At 37.1% G+C, this 16,483-nt stretch overlaps 1 protein-coding gene and 1 pseudogene across 10 annotated transcripts in view; one reads left to right on the top strand and one right to left on the bottom strand.

The window, feature by feature from the left end:
- The first annotated feature begins 935 nt into the window (after positions 1-935).
- LOC106802975 (tyrosine-protein kinase Fer-like) lies at positions 936-15,107 on the top strand (annotated as a pseudogene). Its single transcript, XR_015550701.1, has 4 exons — positions 936-1,034; positions 8,512-9,126; positions 14,525-14,570; positions 15,029-15,107. The product of XR_015550701.1 is annotated as a tyrosine-protein kinase Fer-like (transcript).
- THOC2 (THO complex subunit 2) overlaps positions 6,009-16,483 on the bottom strand; it is a 110,645-nt gene continuing 100,170 nt past the window's right edge. For 7 of the 9 annotated variants that reach the window (XM_087427265.1, XM_087427269.1, XM_087427268.1 and 4 more), the window contains exons 37-39: positions 15,029-15,105; positions 14,525-14,570; positions 6,009-9,126 (exon numbers count right to left, since the gene is read on the bottom strand). In XM_087427265.1, coding sequence (XP_087283391.1) covers positions 14,543-14,570; positions 15,029-15,105 — 105 coding nt within the window. In that variant the 3' untranslated portion in view covers positions 6,009-9,126; positions 14,525-14,542. Of the gene's footprint in view, positions 9,127-14,524; positions 14,571-14,967; positions 15,106-16,483 lie in introns of those variants that run through there. The other 2 variants (XM_087427266.1, XM_004437323.3) reach the window with 2 other exon arrangements.

Raw genomic sequence — 16,483 nt, 5'->3', positions numbered from 1 at the left:
GGAAAAGAGGAAAAAAGGAAGAGATGACAGGACAAATAGCAAAATAGACTTAAACCCAACCATATCAATAATGACATTAAATGTATCGTCTAAACACCCCAATTAAAAAGCAGAGATTGTTGAATTGGATTAAGAAGCAAGAAACCCATTTTCAATATAAAGGAAAAGGATGGAAAAAATATACTATGCGAAAACAATCAAAGGAAAGCTGGAGAAGCTATGTTCATATTAAAGTAGATTTTAGAGTGAGGAATATTACTAGGGATAAAGAAGTATATTTCATTTTGATAAAGGAGTCAATTCAGCAAGAATATATAATCCTAAATGGGCATGCACCTAATCACAAAGTTTTGAAATACACAAAGCAAAACTGACAAAACTAAAAGAAGAAATAAGACAAATCCACAATTATATTTGTAAATTTCAGTATACCTCTCAGTAACTGACACACCAAGCAGACAGAAAATCAGCAAGGATACAGAAGATTTGGAAAACCACAACCAACCTGACATAACTGGCATTTATAGAACACTACATCCAACAAGAACAGAATACACATTCTTTTCAAGTGCATGTGGAATATTCACCATGGTAGACCAGCTGCTGTGCCATAAAACAAGTCTCAGTAAATTTAAGAGGATTTAAATAATTCAAAGTATGTTCTTTGACCATGACAGAACTAAACTAGATATCAATAACAGAAGGATATCTGGAAAATCTGCAAATATTTGGAAATTAAGCAACACACTTCTAAATAACATATGGGTCAAAGAATAAGTCACAAGAGAAGTTGGAAAATATTTTGAGCCAAATGAAAATGACAATATCACACATCAAAGTTGTGGGATGCAGCTACAGCAGTGGTTAGAGAGAAATTTAAAGCATTAAATTATTAAACATCTACGCAACACCCCACTCACCAACATCAGGATATTATGCAAGGAAAAGTAAGGAATGGAGGAGAAAACCCAGCCCTGAATGCAACTCTGATCATGGAAAAATGTACCACTGCAGATAAAAAGCTAAAGGAGAAGGTATAAGTGGTATCAAAAGTAGCTCTGAACTCCAAAACTCCAGGTTTTGCTCACCTTGACAGTAGATGCTTGCTGACAGTACACATCTAGGATAACAAGAGGTTAGATCCCAGAAGGTCAGTGAAGGTAGGCTGGAGAAGGCAGGGAGTCTGAGTGAACGAGAGCAGCATGGGCTAGCAGTTGATGATCTCTGTTCCCAGGACAGAGGCTGTTGCTCTTGCTTTTGAAATATTTCTTGCTTAAGGATGGGTTGTCCCTGGGGCCTAATATACTTATACTCCCAGAAATTAGAAGCCTCTGGATGGGTTCTGTCCCTAATTGAGGTAAGAACCGAGATGCTAGGATTGCAGAGTGGTTGAACTCTGCAATTCCCAGATATCATCCCTACATTAGAATCACCTGAGGAACTATTTTAAAAACTACTCCAGTCCCCCACCCCAAGAGAATCAGATTCAGAAATTTGAAGTTGGGTAGTCTAAAGTTTCCCAACTACTTCTGATTCTGATGATTCCCAGCTTGCAAACTACTGGTATAAATATTACCACTATTAACAATTGCTAACAATTCTGCATGTACTAGGTCCTCTTTAAGTGCTTTTTAAGTATTGTTAGATTTAATTAACAGGGCATTGTGAAGACCAGGTGAGGAAGTACAAGTGGAGCTCATCCCCACTCAGAGGAAACGGACAAGGAAAGCCATCTTGACATAGAGGTAATAACTTTTCAATTACATGTAAAGATATGAACACTGATTAAGGCAAAAAAAAAGATTGGTGATGTCAGGCTTAGTCATGAAAATATACCGAAAAAGGAAAAAGTCTTGAGGCAGCATGGAACAGTATCCAAAGTAGGGAGCATTTGCCTCTCAAATATGATCCAATCCTGGGCTAGTATAACAGGTTGGCTTCCAGGATTCTGCACCATACCAGAATGAGTCTGAATTCCAAGGTCAACATTCTCTCCTCCAGAGCCAACTTAGGGTTAAACCAGACCCATAAAGACCTCCACCCTCTAGGTCTGAGTAGAAATAGATTGGCGTCCTGAACATCTAAATCCTCCGTGAAGTCTTCCCAGATCAGATCCTGTTGAGAACAAGACTTCCCAAATTACACCTAGTTTGATGTTATTCTTAGCCCGGGTACTCACCATCATCTTAAAATGTAACTGGTCCCCAGATACATATGGTATGAATACCTCACTCATTTGACGTTTCATTTCCTGCTTGTATCTTGTAAGCATGATCTTTTGTATTATTGATGTCTAGGATCAATTATCCTGGAAAGCACAAAAAGTGTCTGCATAATAGTACCTAGCAGTGGCATATCCAACTACAATTCATGAATGTTCTTTGATAATGATATATGTAACCCTAGGAGACAAGTACCACTACATACTGCATGAAACTAGGACCATGAAATCCTTGAATATAGTACAATAATATCATTCTGGTTAAAGTTTGGGGGGGACGGGGTAATAGTAGCTCTTTGTCAGTTTGATACTCAAGTTCAATGACATCTAGCTATCATCAGACAAAAACCAGAGATGAGACTAAGCTAGAGGTTAAGTACCAGGTCATTCTCTAGCTCCTATCCCTGAAATAAAGGCTACGTCTGACTTGCAATGATACATTTCTCAAGTTTATGTGCTCCATGCTCAATCAAATGCTTCTCCTTTCCTTCTACCTCCATTAAACAACACATCAAAGGAAATTAAGCTTTGTTAGCCTAACCCATGTAGATTCTACATAATGATCATTAGAGCTTAAAACAGTACCTAAGAATCAGAAACAAAAAGCAATTATTCTTACATTACGTCTTCTCAGGTTGCCACACTTCCTTTAGTCACTATTTCCAATACCCCTTCTACTGTTATTCTTAATTATCATATCCAATTTCTGTCTATAAATACAACAAAATCTGTATTCAATTAGCATGAATTAGCATCTTTTAAGCAGCTCCTTTTTCTTTTTTTGAGGAAGATCAGCCCTGAGCTAACATCCATGCCAATCCTCCTCTTTTTGCTGAGGAAGACTGGCCCTGGACTAACATCTGTGCCTATCTTCCTCTTTATATGGACGCCGCCACAGCATGGCCTGACAAGCGGTGCATCGGTGCGCGCCTGGGATCCGAACCCGGGCCACCAGCAGCGGAGCGCGTGCACTCAACCACTACGCCACGGGGCCGGCCCCTAAGCAGCTCCTCTTTTTATTTTCAACTCCAGATCCAATAACATTTCTTTGGCTCTGACAGTGTCTCTAGAAATGTTACTTCAATTAAAAAAATTAAACATTTAAATCATGCTTCTGATAAATGATAAGACAGAATATTAAGTGGCTGTAATATTATAAGCTTCAGTCTATCTAAGAGGCAGCCTTGAAGATCAGTATCCATAAAAACGAAAGAAAAAAAAATTAGAGACTGGGCACAGCTTTTAAGCTAATGAGAACTTATTTATGTTACTCATATCATGGGAACCGAACAATGGTCACATGAGTTTTCGATCTTTACAAACATGCTTATAAAAAGTAAGGCCATCATAAATCCCAGTTTAGGAACCCTGTCCCAAATATTCAAAAATGTTTTCCTGGATTGAACCAAATCATCGGAGACGTGGGTGTCTGGACCTCACATTTTGGTGTCATTATAGAAATATCCTTACTGAAATGAGTTGAAGTCTTGGCCATCAGCTAACATTCAGGGCCATTACAAGATATACCCCTTTGTTTTATTTACTGAAAAGATAAGGCTTCTTCTCTATGAAAATGCAAAGAAGTTTCTTTCAGGCATCACTGCCAGAAAATGTTGTTCTCCACCATGACTAGCTTTTTATTTGACGGACACTGTAATTCCTGTAATTCACCACATTATCTTCTCTGTGTGGCCTGCCAGGTTTCTCAGAGCCGATTCATGGCCCAGGTGTACACGACATTTTGGGGTATTAACCTTATTTTGGGTATTAGTTTCACCCAGAAATCAAATTTTCTCATTTATTTTAAAAATATTGTACTGAACGCTTACGCTTTTTCATGAATTCTTTTTGGAACACGGTAGCGTAGAAATAAAACAATTACACAATTGTTGGAAAAAAATACGGCTACTAGGATTTCGACCCAAACTTGGCTAAAGTGCTTCCTATACCGTGGACCAGTGACTTTCCAACAATAAATTGCAAATCACTTGTAGATCATCTGACAAGGCAAGCCAAGATGTTCTAACTTTTGCCCCTACTGTTTAAGACAAGGTAGATGCATGGACAACTGTCTTCCAACTTCTCACCATCTCGAGAGACAGGTTCAGGGTTAGTTATAAAGGTTTTAGAGTTCTTTGGAACAAAACCCAGAAAAATAAACTTGCCACCTTAGACCTTTTTGCGAATTGGGTGAAAGTTGCAGACCCGGAAAAATGCACGTACCACAAACTTGCATTCAGTTTGGGGGGGAGTCCATAGATATCCTCCAAGTCCATTTATGAGCCTAAAGTTAAAAACTCCTTTCTAGAAAACGGCAAGCTTAGACACCAGCAACTAGAGCTCAGAGCCTAGGAGAAATCCTACACATTACATGATTTTCATGTAAAAGGTTCAAAGACGGGTGGGGGATTAGGAATAGTTCCTGCTCACATTACTTAGTAATAAAATATTCATACTGTGATAACCGCCTCAAAACATCCTGCTTTGCACATCTTCACTCCACATGATCACTCTGTATGTAAAGCACTAAGCCCTACCTCAGCCAACCTCCTTACTCTGATTTTTCCTCAGAGGACCGCCCTCCACCTAACATTAAATATGTCTCCACTGGCCACTAGAATGCAAGTTCCATGAGGGCAGGGACTTTGTTTTACTCAAGGCTGTACCTCTGGTGCATAAGAAGTGCTCAAATATTTTTTTAATAAATCTTCTATAGGATTCTCTATAGGTTTTCGTATATAAAGTTTTCCTGGAATTCAGTCATGCTCATTCATTTACCTATCATCTATGACTGCTTTCACGCTATAATGGCAGAGCTGAGGAGTTGCAAGCGAGTCCACACAGCCCACAAAGCCTCAAATATTTACTATCTGGCCCTTTACAGAAAAAGTTGCTGACCCTCAATAGCATTCATTTGGCCCTTATTTCTCAAGCTAGATTGGAAGCACCCTAGGTCCAGTAGTTAGGTCTTAATACTCCTTTGTACCTAGAACAGAGTAGATGCTTAAAAATAGCTATCATTACACAAATCCAGATTTCCTACTTCCAACATAAATTACTAACTTTGGATTTAACTGTGCAAAAATATTTTCCATCCTCAATACATTTCTAGCAAGCCCATAACCAAAGATTACCTGTGTTCAATAATTTGGGGGACAGGGAGAAGAGATACTGATGCCAAGTAGTAGCAAACTTTCTAGTTCAAACAATCATGTAATCGTTAAAATGTGAATGCAACATAACTGGAAAGCTCTTCTCTGTTTCAGACAAATGATTTTGAGGTGAACCATAGTGATTTTCTCAATGTCAAAATCATTCTAATAATGTATCATTTCTTTTTACACCAGGCACATTATGGGTGCTCAACAGTCACTGAATAGATCGCTCTCCCATAAATATTGTGCTCATCAATTTTTGTAAATTACAGTTATCTGAAAAGGGGAATCAAGATTTATATCCCTTTGCCAATTCTAAAATATGATCAGCATTTCTCAATCCTTTAAAAAATTATAGCCTTTATTGTAATTCTCTAAAAAAATTTAATGTGCATATGTATCATTGGTTCCGAGGCACTGAAGAGTAAAAGGATAATTCCAGGCATGATATCAGCCCACTGCTTACCTCAGGTGCAGAGGTGACCAAATAGGATTTTTTAATATTTTTGGGTGAGATATCACTTGAAAACATTGTAGCCCATGGACTAAAACAGAAACGAGAAGAAATGGCTAGGAACCTTATCGAATTATCTTTGCTAAGCTATTTTGAATAAGCAACAATATACACGATATACAATCATTTGAGAAAACTATTGTTTATTTAGAAAAAAGGTTACACTGGTAGAATTCAGTAGATTAAAAAATTTCTTTTAAAAATGTCACTGTGAAACTTTTCCAGACGAAAGTTCAGCAATACAAAACTCCTGTAGCTGTAGAATTAAAACACAATTAACCTTGATCCCCCGCCCCCCAGATTTGTCTAACATAATTACAAGAAAAAAATGGCAAGGGACAAGTGAGTGCTGGTACCTTTTTCTTTTTTAAACAGGTTTAATGTCATACACGTACTATATAAAATGATTCCTAAGCATTGCATAAGACACTGCTCCCACTTTGTTTTTAGTGACGTATTAAAAACAGACCAAATAATAAATTAAAACTGAGTTTTAAAATGAGGTAAATTCAAAATGGTTCAATAATTGTTTATTTTCAGTTTCAAACAATAAAAAGGAAGCATTTCAGATTGAAAAAAACAAACAAAAAACCCAACTAAACCCAGGCAATATTTAGTTAACCTAAAGTGAAATTCTGTACACATGTAACCTAATTTGCTTGTTGGGAACTGTATGCAGCACATTGTGCTAAAAATATGAACAGTTAACACTTTCAGCCATTTACTGAAAATAAACATGTAGAAACTAAGCAACAAGTTAAATACAGTAATGCACAACTCAACAATTTTAAGTTTTCGGCATGGAGCAATACAGCAGATAACTGAATAATTTAAGGAGATGCAAATGGGCCCTCTTCATTCACAATTCTCGGCAATCTACTCGGGAAAATAAATTTCTGGTCACAGCTGAACAAGTTCATTCCAATCTCACCTGCAAGAAACAAAGTGGTTATATTGCTAGATAAGAAAGAAAGAAAGGAAAGAAGGGGGGGTGGTAGGAAAGAAGGGAGAGGGGAAGAAGGGAGAGACAAGGGGGAGGGGAGGGAGAAGGAGAGGGAAGGAGAGAAGGAGGAGTAAAAGAGGAAGGAAGCAAGATTCAAGAAAGAGAGAAAAATCAATGAGTTCTGTCAATAACAAAGACCTGAAGTAAGTGCCTAAATAAGGATGAAATATTTGTGTACTTCTTATTTCCTACTCTTAGAAACCGTTAAAGATAGGCACACTACAATGCCTTAAAAAAAAAAAAAAAAAACCATTGAGGGGCCAGCCCAGTGGCGTAGTGGTTAAGTTCGCATGCTCCGCTTCAGGGGCCCAGGGTTCACGGGTTCAGATCTTGGGCGCAGACCTATACACAGCTTATGAAGTCATGCTGTGGCAGCGTCCCATATAAAGTAGAGGAAGATGGGCATGGATGTTAGCCCAGGGCCAATCTTCCTCAGCAAAAAGAGGAGGATTGGCAACAGATGTTAGCTCAGGGCTATTCTTCCTCACCAAAAAAAAAAAAAACAAAACACTGAACATTTTGTCTGTGAGAGAGGGAGGGGTAGGGGGAGAGAAGGGAGGAAAAAATGAAATAGAAATAAAACATTCCACAGGGGCAAGCAACAGCTTTTCAAAAGTAAACAGAACACACAGCAATGAAAAGGAACTGATTTTACATGATCAACAAAAAGAGAAAAATGACATCACATTTTTCATAAGGACACGATTTTAATAGTGACTTATATTAAGATGCAATGTCTGCTAAATTATAAAAATTGCTTTAAAAATATATTGAATTAATTATACTCATTTCCTTTATGTATTGACATTTTTCAAATACTGCATATTGAAATAAATTCAAAACATGATCATTACAACATGTGGCAAATAACTTTGTATCTGCCTAACATTGTTCTCATTGAATTTTTAAACTAATGCTTAACGCATTAAACTTTATTGACGAAAATACTACATTCACATATTTCATAAAACCAGAGCTAGAAGGGCCTTAGAAAATCATCACACTTGCATGAAATGCTGACAAATAATTTACATATCATTTCTATACAGCATTCTGTTCACACCATGTATAATCTTGACATTACCAATTATAATTGTGGATACACTAATATTGAACTTACAATTTTAATACTTAAAAATCATTGTTCCTGTCCATCATTGATGAATGGATAAACAAAACGTGGTACACATTCAGACAACGGAATATTATTCAGTTATAAAAAGAAATGAAATTCTGATACATGCTACAACATGGATGAACCTTGAAAACATGATGCTAAGTGAAAGAAGCCAGACACAAAAGGCCACATACTGCATGATTTCATTTTTAAGAAATGTCCAAAACAGGCAAATCCATAGAGACAGAAAGTATATTAGTTATTTCCAGGGGCTGAGGAAGGGGAGAATTGGGAGTGACTGCTAACGGGTGTGGGGTCTCTTTTTGGGATGATGGAAATGTTCTGGAATTAGTGATGATGGTTACAACATAGTGAATATACTAAAAACCACTTTAAAAGGGCAAATTTTCTGTTATGTGAATTTTATCTCAATTTTTTAAATTGCAAAAAAGGTCAATGTTCCAATAAACAGTATCATGTTATCAGTATGGCCATACCTAGAATAAGAAATGGGTTCTCAATCATAAAGATGTCACAATAGGAGAATTAATGGGCAAGGAAAATTTCAATGACGTATTTAAGGGCACATTAAAGGATAAAACTGCTGTTGCTGTTAAAACATGTAAAGATGATCCTTCTCAGGAACTGAAATTAAAATTTTTACAAGAAGCCAAAATCCTCCAGCAATATAATCATCCCAATATTGTCAAACTTATAGGAGTTTGCACACAAATACAGCCTATCTACATCATTAAGGAACTGGTTCCAGGAGGCGATTTCCTCTCCTTTCTGAGAAAGAAGGATGAATTAAAACAGTTAGTGAAATTTTCATTAGACGCTGCTTCTGGATGGCGAATCTCGAGTAAAAATTGTATACACAGGGACCTTGCTGCAAGAAACTGCCTGGAGGTGAAAATAATGTTCTGAAAATCAGTGACTTTGGAATGTCTCGTCAAGAGGATGGTGGTGTGTATTCATCTTCTGACTTAAAGCAGATTCCCATTAAATGGACAGCACCAGAAGCTCTTAATTATGGGAGATATCGTTCTGACAGTGACGCATGGAGCTTTGGCATCCTCCTCTGGGAGACCTTCAGCTTAGGGGTCTGTCCATACCCTGGAATGACAAATCAGCAAGCACAAGAACAAGTGGAAAGAAGATACTGGATGTCAGTCTCTCAGCAGTGTCCAGAGTGTATTGATAAAATACTGCTGAAGTCTTGGGGTTACAAACTTGAAAACAGCCCCAAGTTCAGTGAACTTCAGAAAGAACTGCCATCAAGAAGAAAGTCACATAGTGATGAAACAGTGCCAAACTCAGCCTTCAGGACTCTATCTTCCAGCAGAGTAATATTTTCTTCTCATTAACAATGAGTTTATACCACATTACCTGGAACATTCTTCTAAGGTTATTTTTTATTAACTATTTTTTTAAAAATATGTGCCACTTTAACCATTGTAAATAAAAAAGCACAGGCTCTAAATGCAAGAGATCACACAGATCTATCTTTTTCACATCTAGGGCTGTTGATGTTTCTCAAAGAGTTTCTACTTCATGCTCAGTTAAGAGTCAGCTGTCCGCCATCCTAGATACCTCTACTCTATCGGTGCTATAAACTGCATTGGCAATACCATGTTTGCAGGACACAATCCAGAAAAGGCAGCCTTCCACTCTGCTAAGACAAGATTACATTTGTAAACATCACTTTCTATTGGGGATTATCTGGACATCCAGGGATTTTTTTTCTTTTTTCTGGCCAGAAATAGGCCCTGCTGTATTAGTAAGGTTGTCATTTCCCTATGTCCCACCATGCTCTCCTCCTTTGTCAGGGCATCAGAAAACTATGCTGAAATGCCCTCAAAGAGCACCTTCTCAGAGTTGAGGCAGCTGATTTTAAATGATGTTATTTTATAGAGAGCTGTGACAGCAAGAAGCAAGTTTGAAAAGTAGGGTGGTCTGGAGAAAAGAGCAGCTAGACTGGTGATCAAAGTAGAGAAGAGAGGCAAATATAAAATCAGCCTTCTTATCAGAGGTATGCCTTTATTAAAAACACATACACACTTTCTAATTTTATGATCAAATTCACTAAAAAGGTCCTAAGAAATGTTTCAATAGTTCATATATTCCTCATAAAAGAGGCTTCTCGATGGCAAGAAAATTTCTTCAGAGAAATTATAAAATACAGGCCCACGGACTTAGATTATTTTTGGTTCAGTGTCTTCACCTCAAAGCAGGCATCCCAGAATCTAGCTCCCTACCAGTGCCTGAGCGATCAGAACTTTACGATCCCAGCTCACACACACACCACTCCCACAAGAAAGGCATATATGGATGAAGTTGACAGTTAAAAAGTCAAACGAACATTTATGAAGAAGTTACAGGAGAAAGACATAGGGACAGCCATCCTAATTCCACTTTACTCCTTCATTTACCCTTATTCTGTTACCTAGGAATTCTTATCACAGCCAACACAATTCCTGAGATGTTCCATGTGGATAAAATGTAACACGGAGGTAAAACTGGGATTCTGTTGAACTGAATCTTAGCCTACCCAGGAGAGTCTCTCAGGATAAATGTGTATGTAGGGGATAGTGACACTCAGGGGTAAATGTAGCATGGGAGCCTTTTGTAAGTGCTCATGCCTGTGTCCAAATAAAAAAACAGCACAGCACCTTAGTGAATATTTGGTCTACCTCAAGTGGAAGCAAGAAAAGTCCTCCTGTTCTCTCCAACTGTTTGGTGCCTATGAATATCAGTGCACAGAACTCACACCCAGTACTTAAAGAGTATAAAGGATGATAATGAAGAGAAAAATATTTTGTGTCTATCATTTCAATCTCCTAACAAAACTTTCATACACATTTAATGATTACTACGTTCAGAACCAAATGAAAGCATTAAAAACCTGCCCTCAAAAATTATGTTGCAGCACACAAAGCAACTTCTTCTTAAACAGTAAGTATACTACCAAATGCTGTAAATAAACTGAACCTTCTTTTGAGGGCAAAAAAGTCAATGCTGTTTCTCATCAGTCCCAAAGAGATATACTTAATACTTCTGTACAAAGCTCTCCATGTAAAGTTAACAAAGTATCTGAAACACAGCAGGTAACAAAGAAAAATACTTGGTTGTTTGATTAGGAAAAAGAGATGAAGTTACTGCCTTCAACAAGATCACAATCTAAGGAGACGGATATGTAACATACTCATATATGCATAGGAATCAGTGACTACTGGGACTCTGTAGGCAAGGTGAACTGCACACATGTAAGCAATGGGAAACTAATGAGAAAGAAACTTAACTGAACACTCCCTACTCCAACACATATTACCAGTATCTAGGACTACGCCTCCCATGGCAACACATTCCTAAAATAAGCAATCTTTGAGCACTTAGGAGGTCAGTTTCCAAATATGGACTCAAGAAAAAAGACTCAGAACAGGAATTACAAAATCAATTGTTTACAGTACATAACGGAAACAAATGAAGTGAGTTGGGTAGGACTGACTGAGGTAAACTATAAGATCCACTCTCTATATAAGCGGGGCAGCACCTAGGCAGGTCTAGCTGATTGTTGCCATGCAAAAATCAGGACACAACGTTGCCAGATGTTCCAATTCTTCAAGAGAAACTGAAATTTGGATTTTGTCAACTCTTCTGATTTTTAAAGGCAACCAATTAAAAAAATGTTAAATATTGTGTGAGGCCAAGAAGGTATATCTAACAAGCCACATTCTGCCCAAGGGCTGAGAATATGCAACCTTGGTTTTAAAGGATAAAAGAGTTAAGTTACATGTATGAGACTGGAGGTGAGAGACAGACCTGCAAAATATATTAGGCCTCACTGGAGTGGAGGATTAGAATAGGAATGTAGTATACTGCAAATATATATGGATAGAATAGAGCTAACTGCTAATGCTCTTTGAAATCAAGAATGAAAAATCAAAGTCCAAAAAGATTGAACTTCTCAAAAGTGTGGGAGCACGTCTCAGTTTAGCACAGCATCTGGTTCACCAAAGGACTTTCAAAAGTTAGCTGAGCTCAATATTCATGAATTGAGGACCACATATATCAAACTAAAATTGAGAAGCTAAGGGATGGTTTTAAGAGGAAAATTTTAATAGGCAGGAATTTTTAAAGATTAAACTAAGGGAAAAGGTTAAAGGCAAAGCAGCTAGTAGAGTTCAAGAGGCTATATCAAGGAGAGACAAGATGAATTTGGACAAAGACTTGAACAATAACAAGCAACAGAAGATACAACAAGCAGAAAGGATTTTGCAACTAAAAGTGATGATATAGGAAAAGAAGACAGAAGACTTTGGAAGGAATTTAATCTGGGTCACATTTATATATTGCATTTTCTTAACTCTAAAGTGATTATTTTAATGTTTCTGAAATCAGGGTTATACTTGCAAATCAATGTCATTTCCCTATCCACCCTTCTCAAAAAACAGTTCTAGAAACCAACAATGAATCTACAATTAATGAGATCTTTGAACCAGGGAAATGTGACATATGTAGCAGCTCTCCTTTCTGTTGAATGTAAAGTAAATAAAAATGGGAGCAGGGCACAGCAGATTTGAAGTAGCCTAAAGGTAAATGGTGCCAATCAGAAGGAAAAGGAAGAACAGAAAGACTTGAGCAACCCTAGAAGGTATCCAAAAGAAGGAGCCAGCCAGAACAGCAAGAAAAAGGAAAAATCAACCAGAGCCTCATAAAATGGAGTCTACCCAAGAAGAAAAGTATAGTACATAGTTGTCAACAAGAAATTGAACAGGATGAACATCAAATTAAATGTATCTTAAAAGGATATCTGAATTGAGAAGCTTTGCCACAAAACCACCAGCTTAACATCTAACTCCCAGGCCAGTCTTTTCATGCCTTTGGTCCTGAGAGATTAAACAGAGAGGTAAAGTACAAATCCATGGCCTGTGTGAATAAGAACTCAAAAAATCTGTAACATAACCCTCACATACCAAAGAATACTATTTAGGTACTAAGTAAAGAGAGATGTATAAAATCACAGTGAAAGTTGTCAGTGTTGATGGTTGGCCCATTCCTAATGAAGATATAAGAGTTAAGTTGTTTTTGCTTTCTTTAATAAGGAGACCATGTGAAAGCAAGAAGTAAAAAGCAAAATGCCAAACTAAAAGAGGGTTAAGGTGAAGAATTAAAAAAAGAAGAAAGATTAATAGTTTATAGTTCACAAGGGAAGACAGCTAGTTGTTGGGGGCAGGAGATGGCTAGAACTGAAGAATGGACAATAATATTTCTTTTATAATCTTTCTAATTTAAAAAAAAATTACTAAATTCTAAATGCTTTCTCATTTACCTTACTCTACTACTTAGATAGCAAGCACGGAATAACAAAGCGGAAAAAGCATACCACTTGTCAGGAAGTTACCTATCTGGCAACCTCAGATCTCTGCTTTGCAGCCAAGATAAATATGACAAAATCCATACCCTAAAGCTCATACCCTTACACAGAACAAGCTCTCAGATATTTCTCACTCTTAATTTAAACAACTGTAAACAGCCTTGGTTATCTATCTAGTTTCATAAAAGATTAGAAGCAGCAAATAATATTAGGAGAAGGGTACAGACAGCAAGTATACTTGATATCATTAAGTGACAGCTAATATGGAAGCAAGAAAATGGGCTATAAAAAAGAGTCAACAACTTCAAATACAGTCATCTTGAATCATTAAATGTAGAGGGCAAATCCTCCTATATACTTCAATAATCCTAAAGTATCACTAAACAATAACTATTCAGATGATGATATGAGTGCTCAAAAAAGACTATATTAGGTTCTGAACACTCTGTCCACTAAGTCAGAGTGGACTATTGTCCACATACAATTTATTTAGGATGGTTAAAACACTTTTTAAATCTCACATAAGGTATAACTACCTTGAAAACAAAGTTGGATATCTTAAATTCCAGAACTAAAAGCACACACCATATTTTTTGGCTTCACAAAACATGGGCAGTGGCAGAAAAAGAGGCACAAAAACCTAAAACAAATATCTCTGGATAACATGTCTGCGCAAAAAGACAAACAGAGAATACTAAAGGGCAAGAAGACCTATGTTTGAGTATTGGCTCTGTCAGCTAATATCTCTGTCACCCTCTTTAACTTAACCTCTCCGAGTCTCAGTTTCTTCACCTGTAAAATGCAGATACCATCACCACCTACAAGGCTATAGGTATCTAAAAAGGGTAATTAATTATCCAGAGAAGATGGGAATGAGTGGTGAAGAGAATGCCACATGTTCTTAAATACATCTTTGTGCTAAAAAAAAAGAGTGCGCCTAATCAGCAAGCTTAAAACAAAAACAGCTTAAAAATAACTGTGGATCTTGTTTTGCATCTATACCCAAAGACCCGGTCATTATATTTAGGTGAAAAATTCTAAACTGTAACTTACCAAATGGATCTAGTTTCTTCAACATTATCAGACCCCATTTTACTTTTATATCTTTAAATGAAAAGGAGGGGAGAGAATACTCACCTTGATTGAAAGTCTTCATTATCTATGCTTGTCCGAGGACTTATGAGTAGATGACAAATTAAGGAAAAACAACTTCAGGAAAAAAAAGAATGGGGTCTCACCTTTTAGTACAATCTCTCAGCTTGCAGGCCTAATTGGCTCTGACCAGCCTGGTAGCCTCAAACTCTACCAACTCTGCTCATTGGCAGCATCATCTTGCCCTTCTATTCCCCCACGCCCCCATCCCAAGGGACTCTCTGTTCTCTTTCTTCCTCTAGGTGGTAATACAGCCAGAGGGATTCTAAATCCTTTGGTGGCATAAAACCACCTCAGTCACCATGGAAGTGTAAAAAAAAAAAAATCAAGTCTCCCACTTCCATATTTTGTACATTTGAGAGGATTAACTGGAGAGACCATTTAAAAATGAATAAGCACTTAGACCACATACTATATGAGTACAATTCTAAACATGACCAGTATCAAAGCTTTCCATTACACTGATTATCAATAAGATGAAAAGGATATTGTTTCTTCTCTTCCTTTCCTCCTGAACTGTCCCGTTTCTCTTTCTTTTCTATCTTTTCTTTATCATGCCTGGACTCCTGTAAGAAATGATGGAATTAGTTGGGGAAGGGAAAACCAAATATAAAAATCAGCTCAAAATCCCTTTTCATCACCCACCAGTCATAAATTTCTCTTCAAAAACTTAGGTAATATGATACCAAAAGAACAAGCAACAAAAGAAAAAAAACAGACTTCATCAAAAGTAAAAACTTTCATGCATCAAAGAACACTATCAAGAAAGTGAAAAGACAACATACAGAATGGGAGAAAATATTTGCAAATCATATATCTCTTAAGGGTCTAGTATCCAGACTATATAAAGAATCCTTACAACTGAGCAACAAAAAGACAAACGATCCAACTAAAAAATGGCCAAAGCATCTGAATAGATTTCTCCAAAGAAGATATACAAATGGCCAACAAGCACATGAAAAGATGCTCAATATCATTTGTCATTAAGGAAATGCAAAATCAAAACCACAATGAGGTACCACTTCACACCCACTAGGATGACTATTATAAACAAAACAAAAGAAAAAAACAGAAAACAACAAGTGTTGGCAAGGATGTAGAGAAATTGGCACCCTCATACATTGCTGGTAGAAATGTAAACTGTGCAGCCACTGTGGAAAACCGTTTGGCAGTTCCTCAAAAAGTTAAACATAGCATTACAATATAACCCAGAAATTCCACTCCTGGGTATACACACAAAAGAACTGAAAACAGGTATTCAAACAAATACTTCATAGCAGCACACAAATATTCATAGCAGCACTATTCACAATAGCCAAAAGGTGGAAAACAACACAAAAGTCCATCAACTAATGAACGTATAAACAAATACGGTATATTCATACAATGGAATATTATTCAGCCATAAAAAGAAATGAAGTACTGACACATGTCACTACACCATGGAAGAATCTCAAAAACATTATGCTAAGTGAAAGAAGTCAGACACAAAAGGCCACATTATTATATGATTCCACTTATACGAAATGTCCAAAATTGGTAAATCCATAGAGACAGAAAGCAGATTAGTGTTTGCCAGGGGCTAAAGGGAGGGAGAAATGGGAAATGGGGAATGACTGCTTAACGGGTATGGGGTTGCCCTTTGGGGTAATGAAAATGTTTTGGAACTAGATAGAGATGATGATTGTTAAAATTAACAATTAATAAAGACTTTATGACAGTGTAATGATCAGGGAGAATACATGTGACTCTACTTTAATCTCATGAATGAAGAGAAACTAAAAGCATCGTTGGTGGGGAAAAAAGAAAACACAAAATGAGAGGCTGAAACTCAATGAACAGAAGTGGGCGGGAGTGGAATGGAGAGGAAAGGAATTTCAGGGGTAAACTAATTCTACCCTCCCAATACTCTGGGAGTGAACTGGCTCGAATTCCCCAGGTAAC

The sequence above is a fragment of the Ceratotherium simum genome, chromosome X, assembly GCF_057802395.1.
Source record: "Ceratotherium simum simum isolate JZ-2026a chromosome X, ASM5780239v1, whole genome shotgun sequence".
NCBI classification, from domain to species: Eukaryota; Metazoa; Chordata; class Mammalia; order Perissodactyla; family Rhinocerotidae; genus Ceratotherium; species Ceratotherium simum.
Note: the sequence above shows the minus strand (reverse complement) of the source record. Positions and strands in the feature narration are given on the sequence as shown.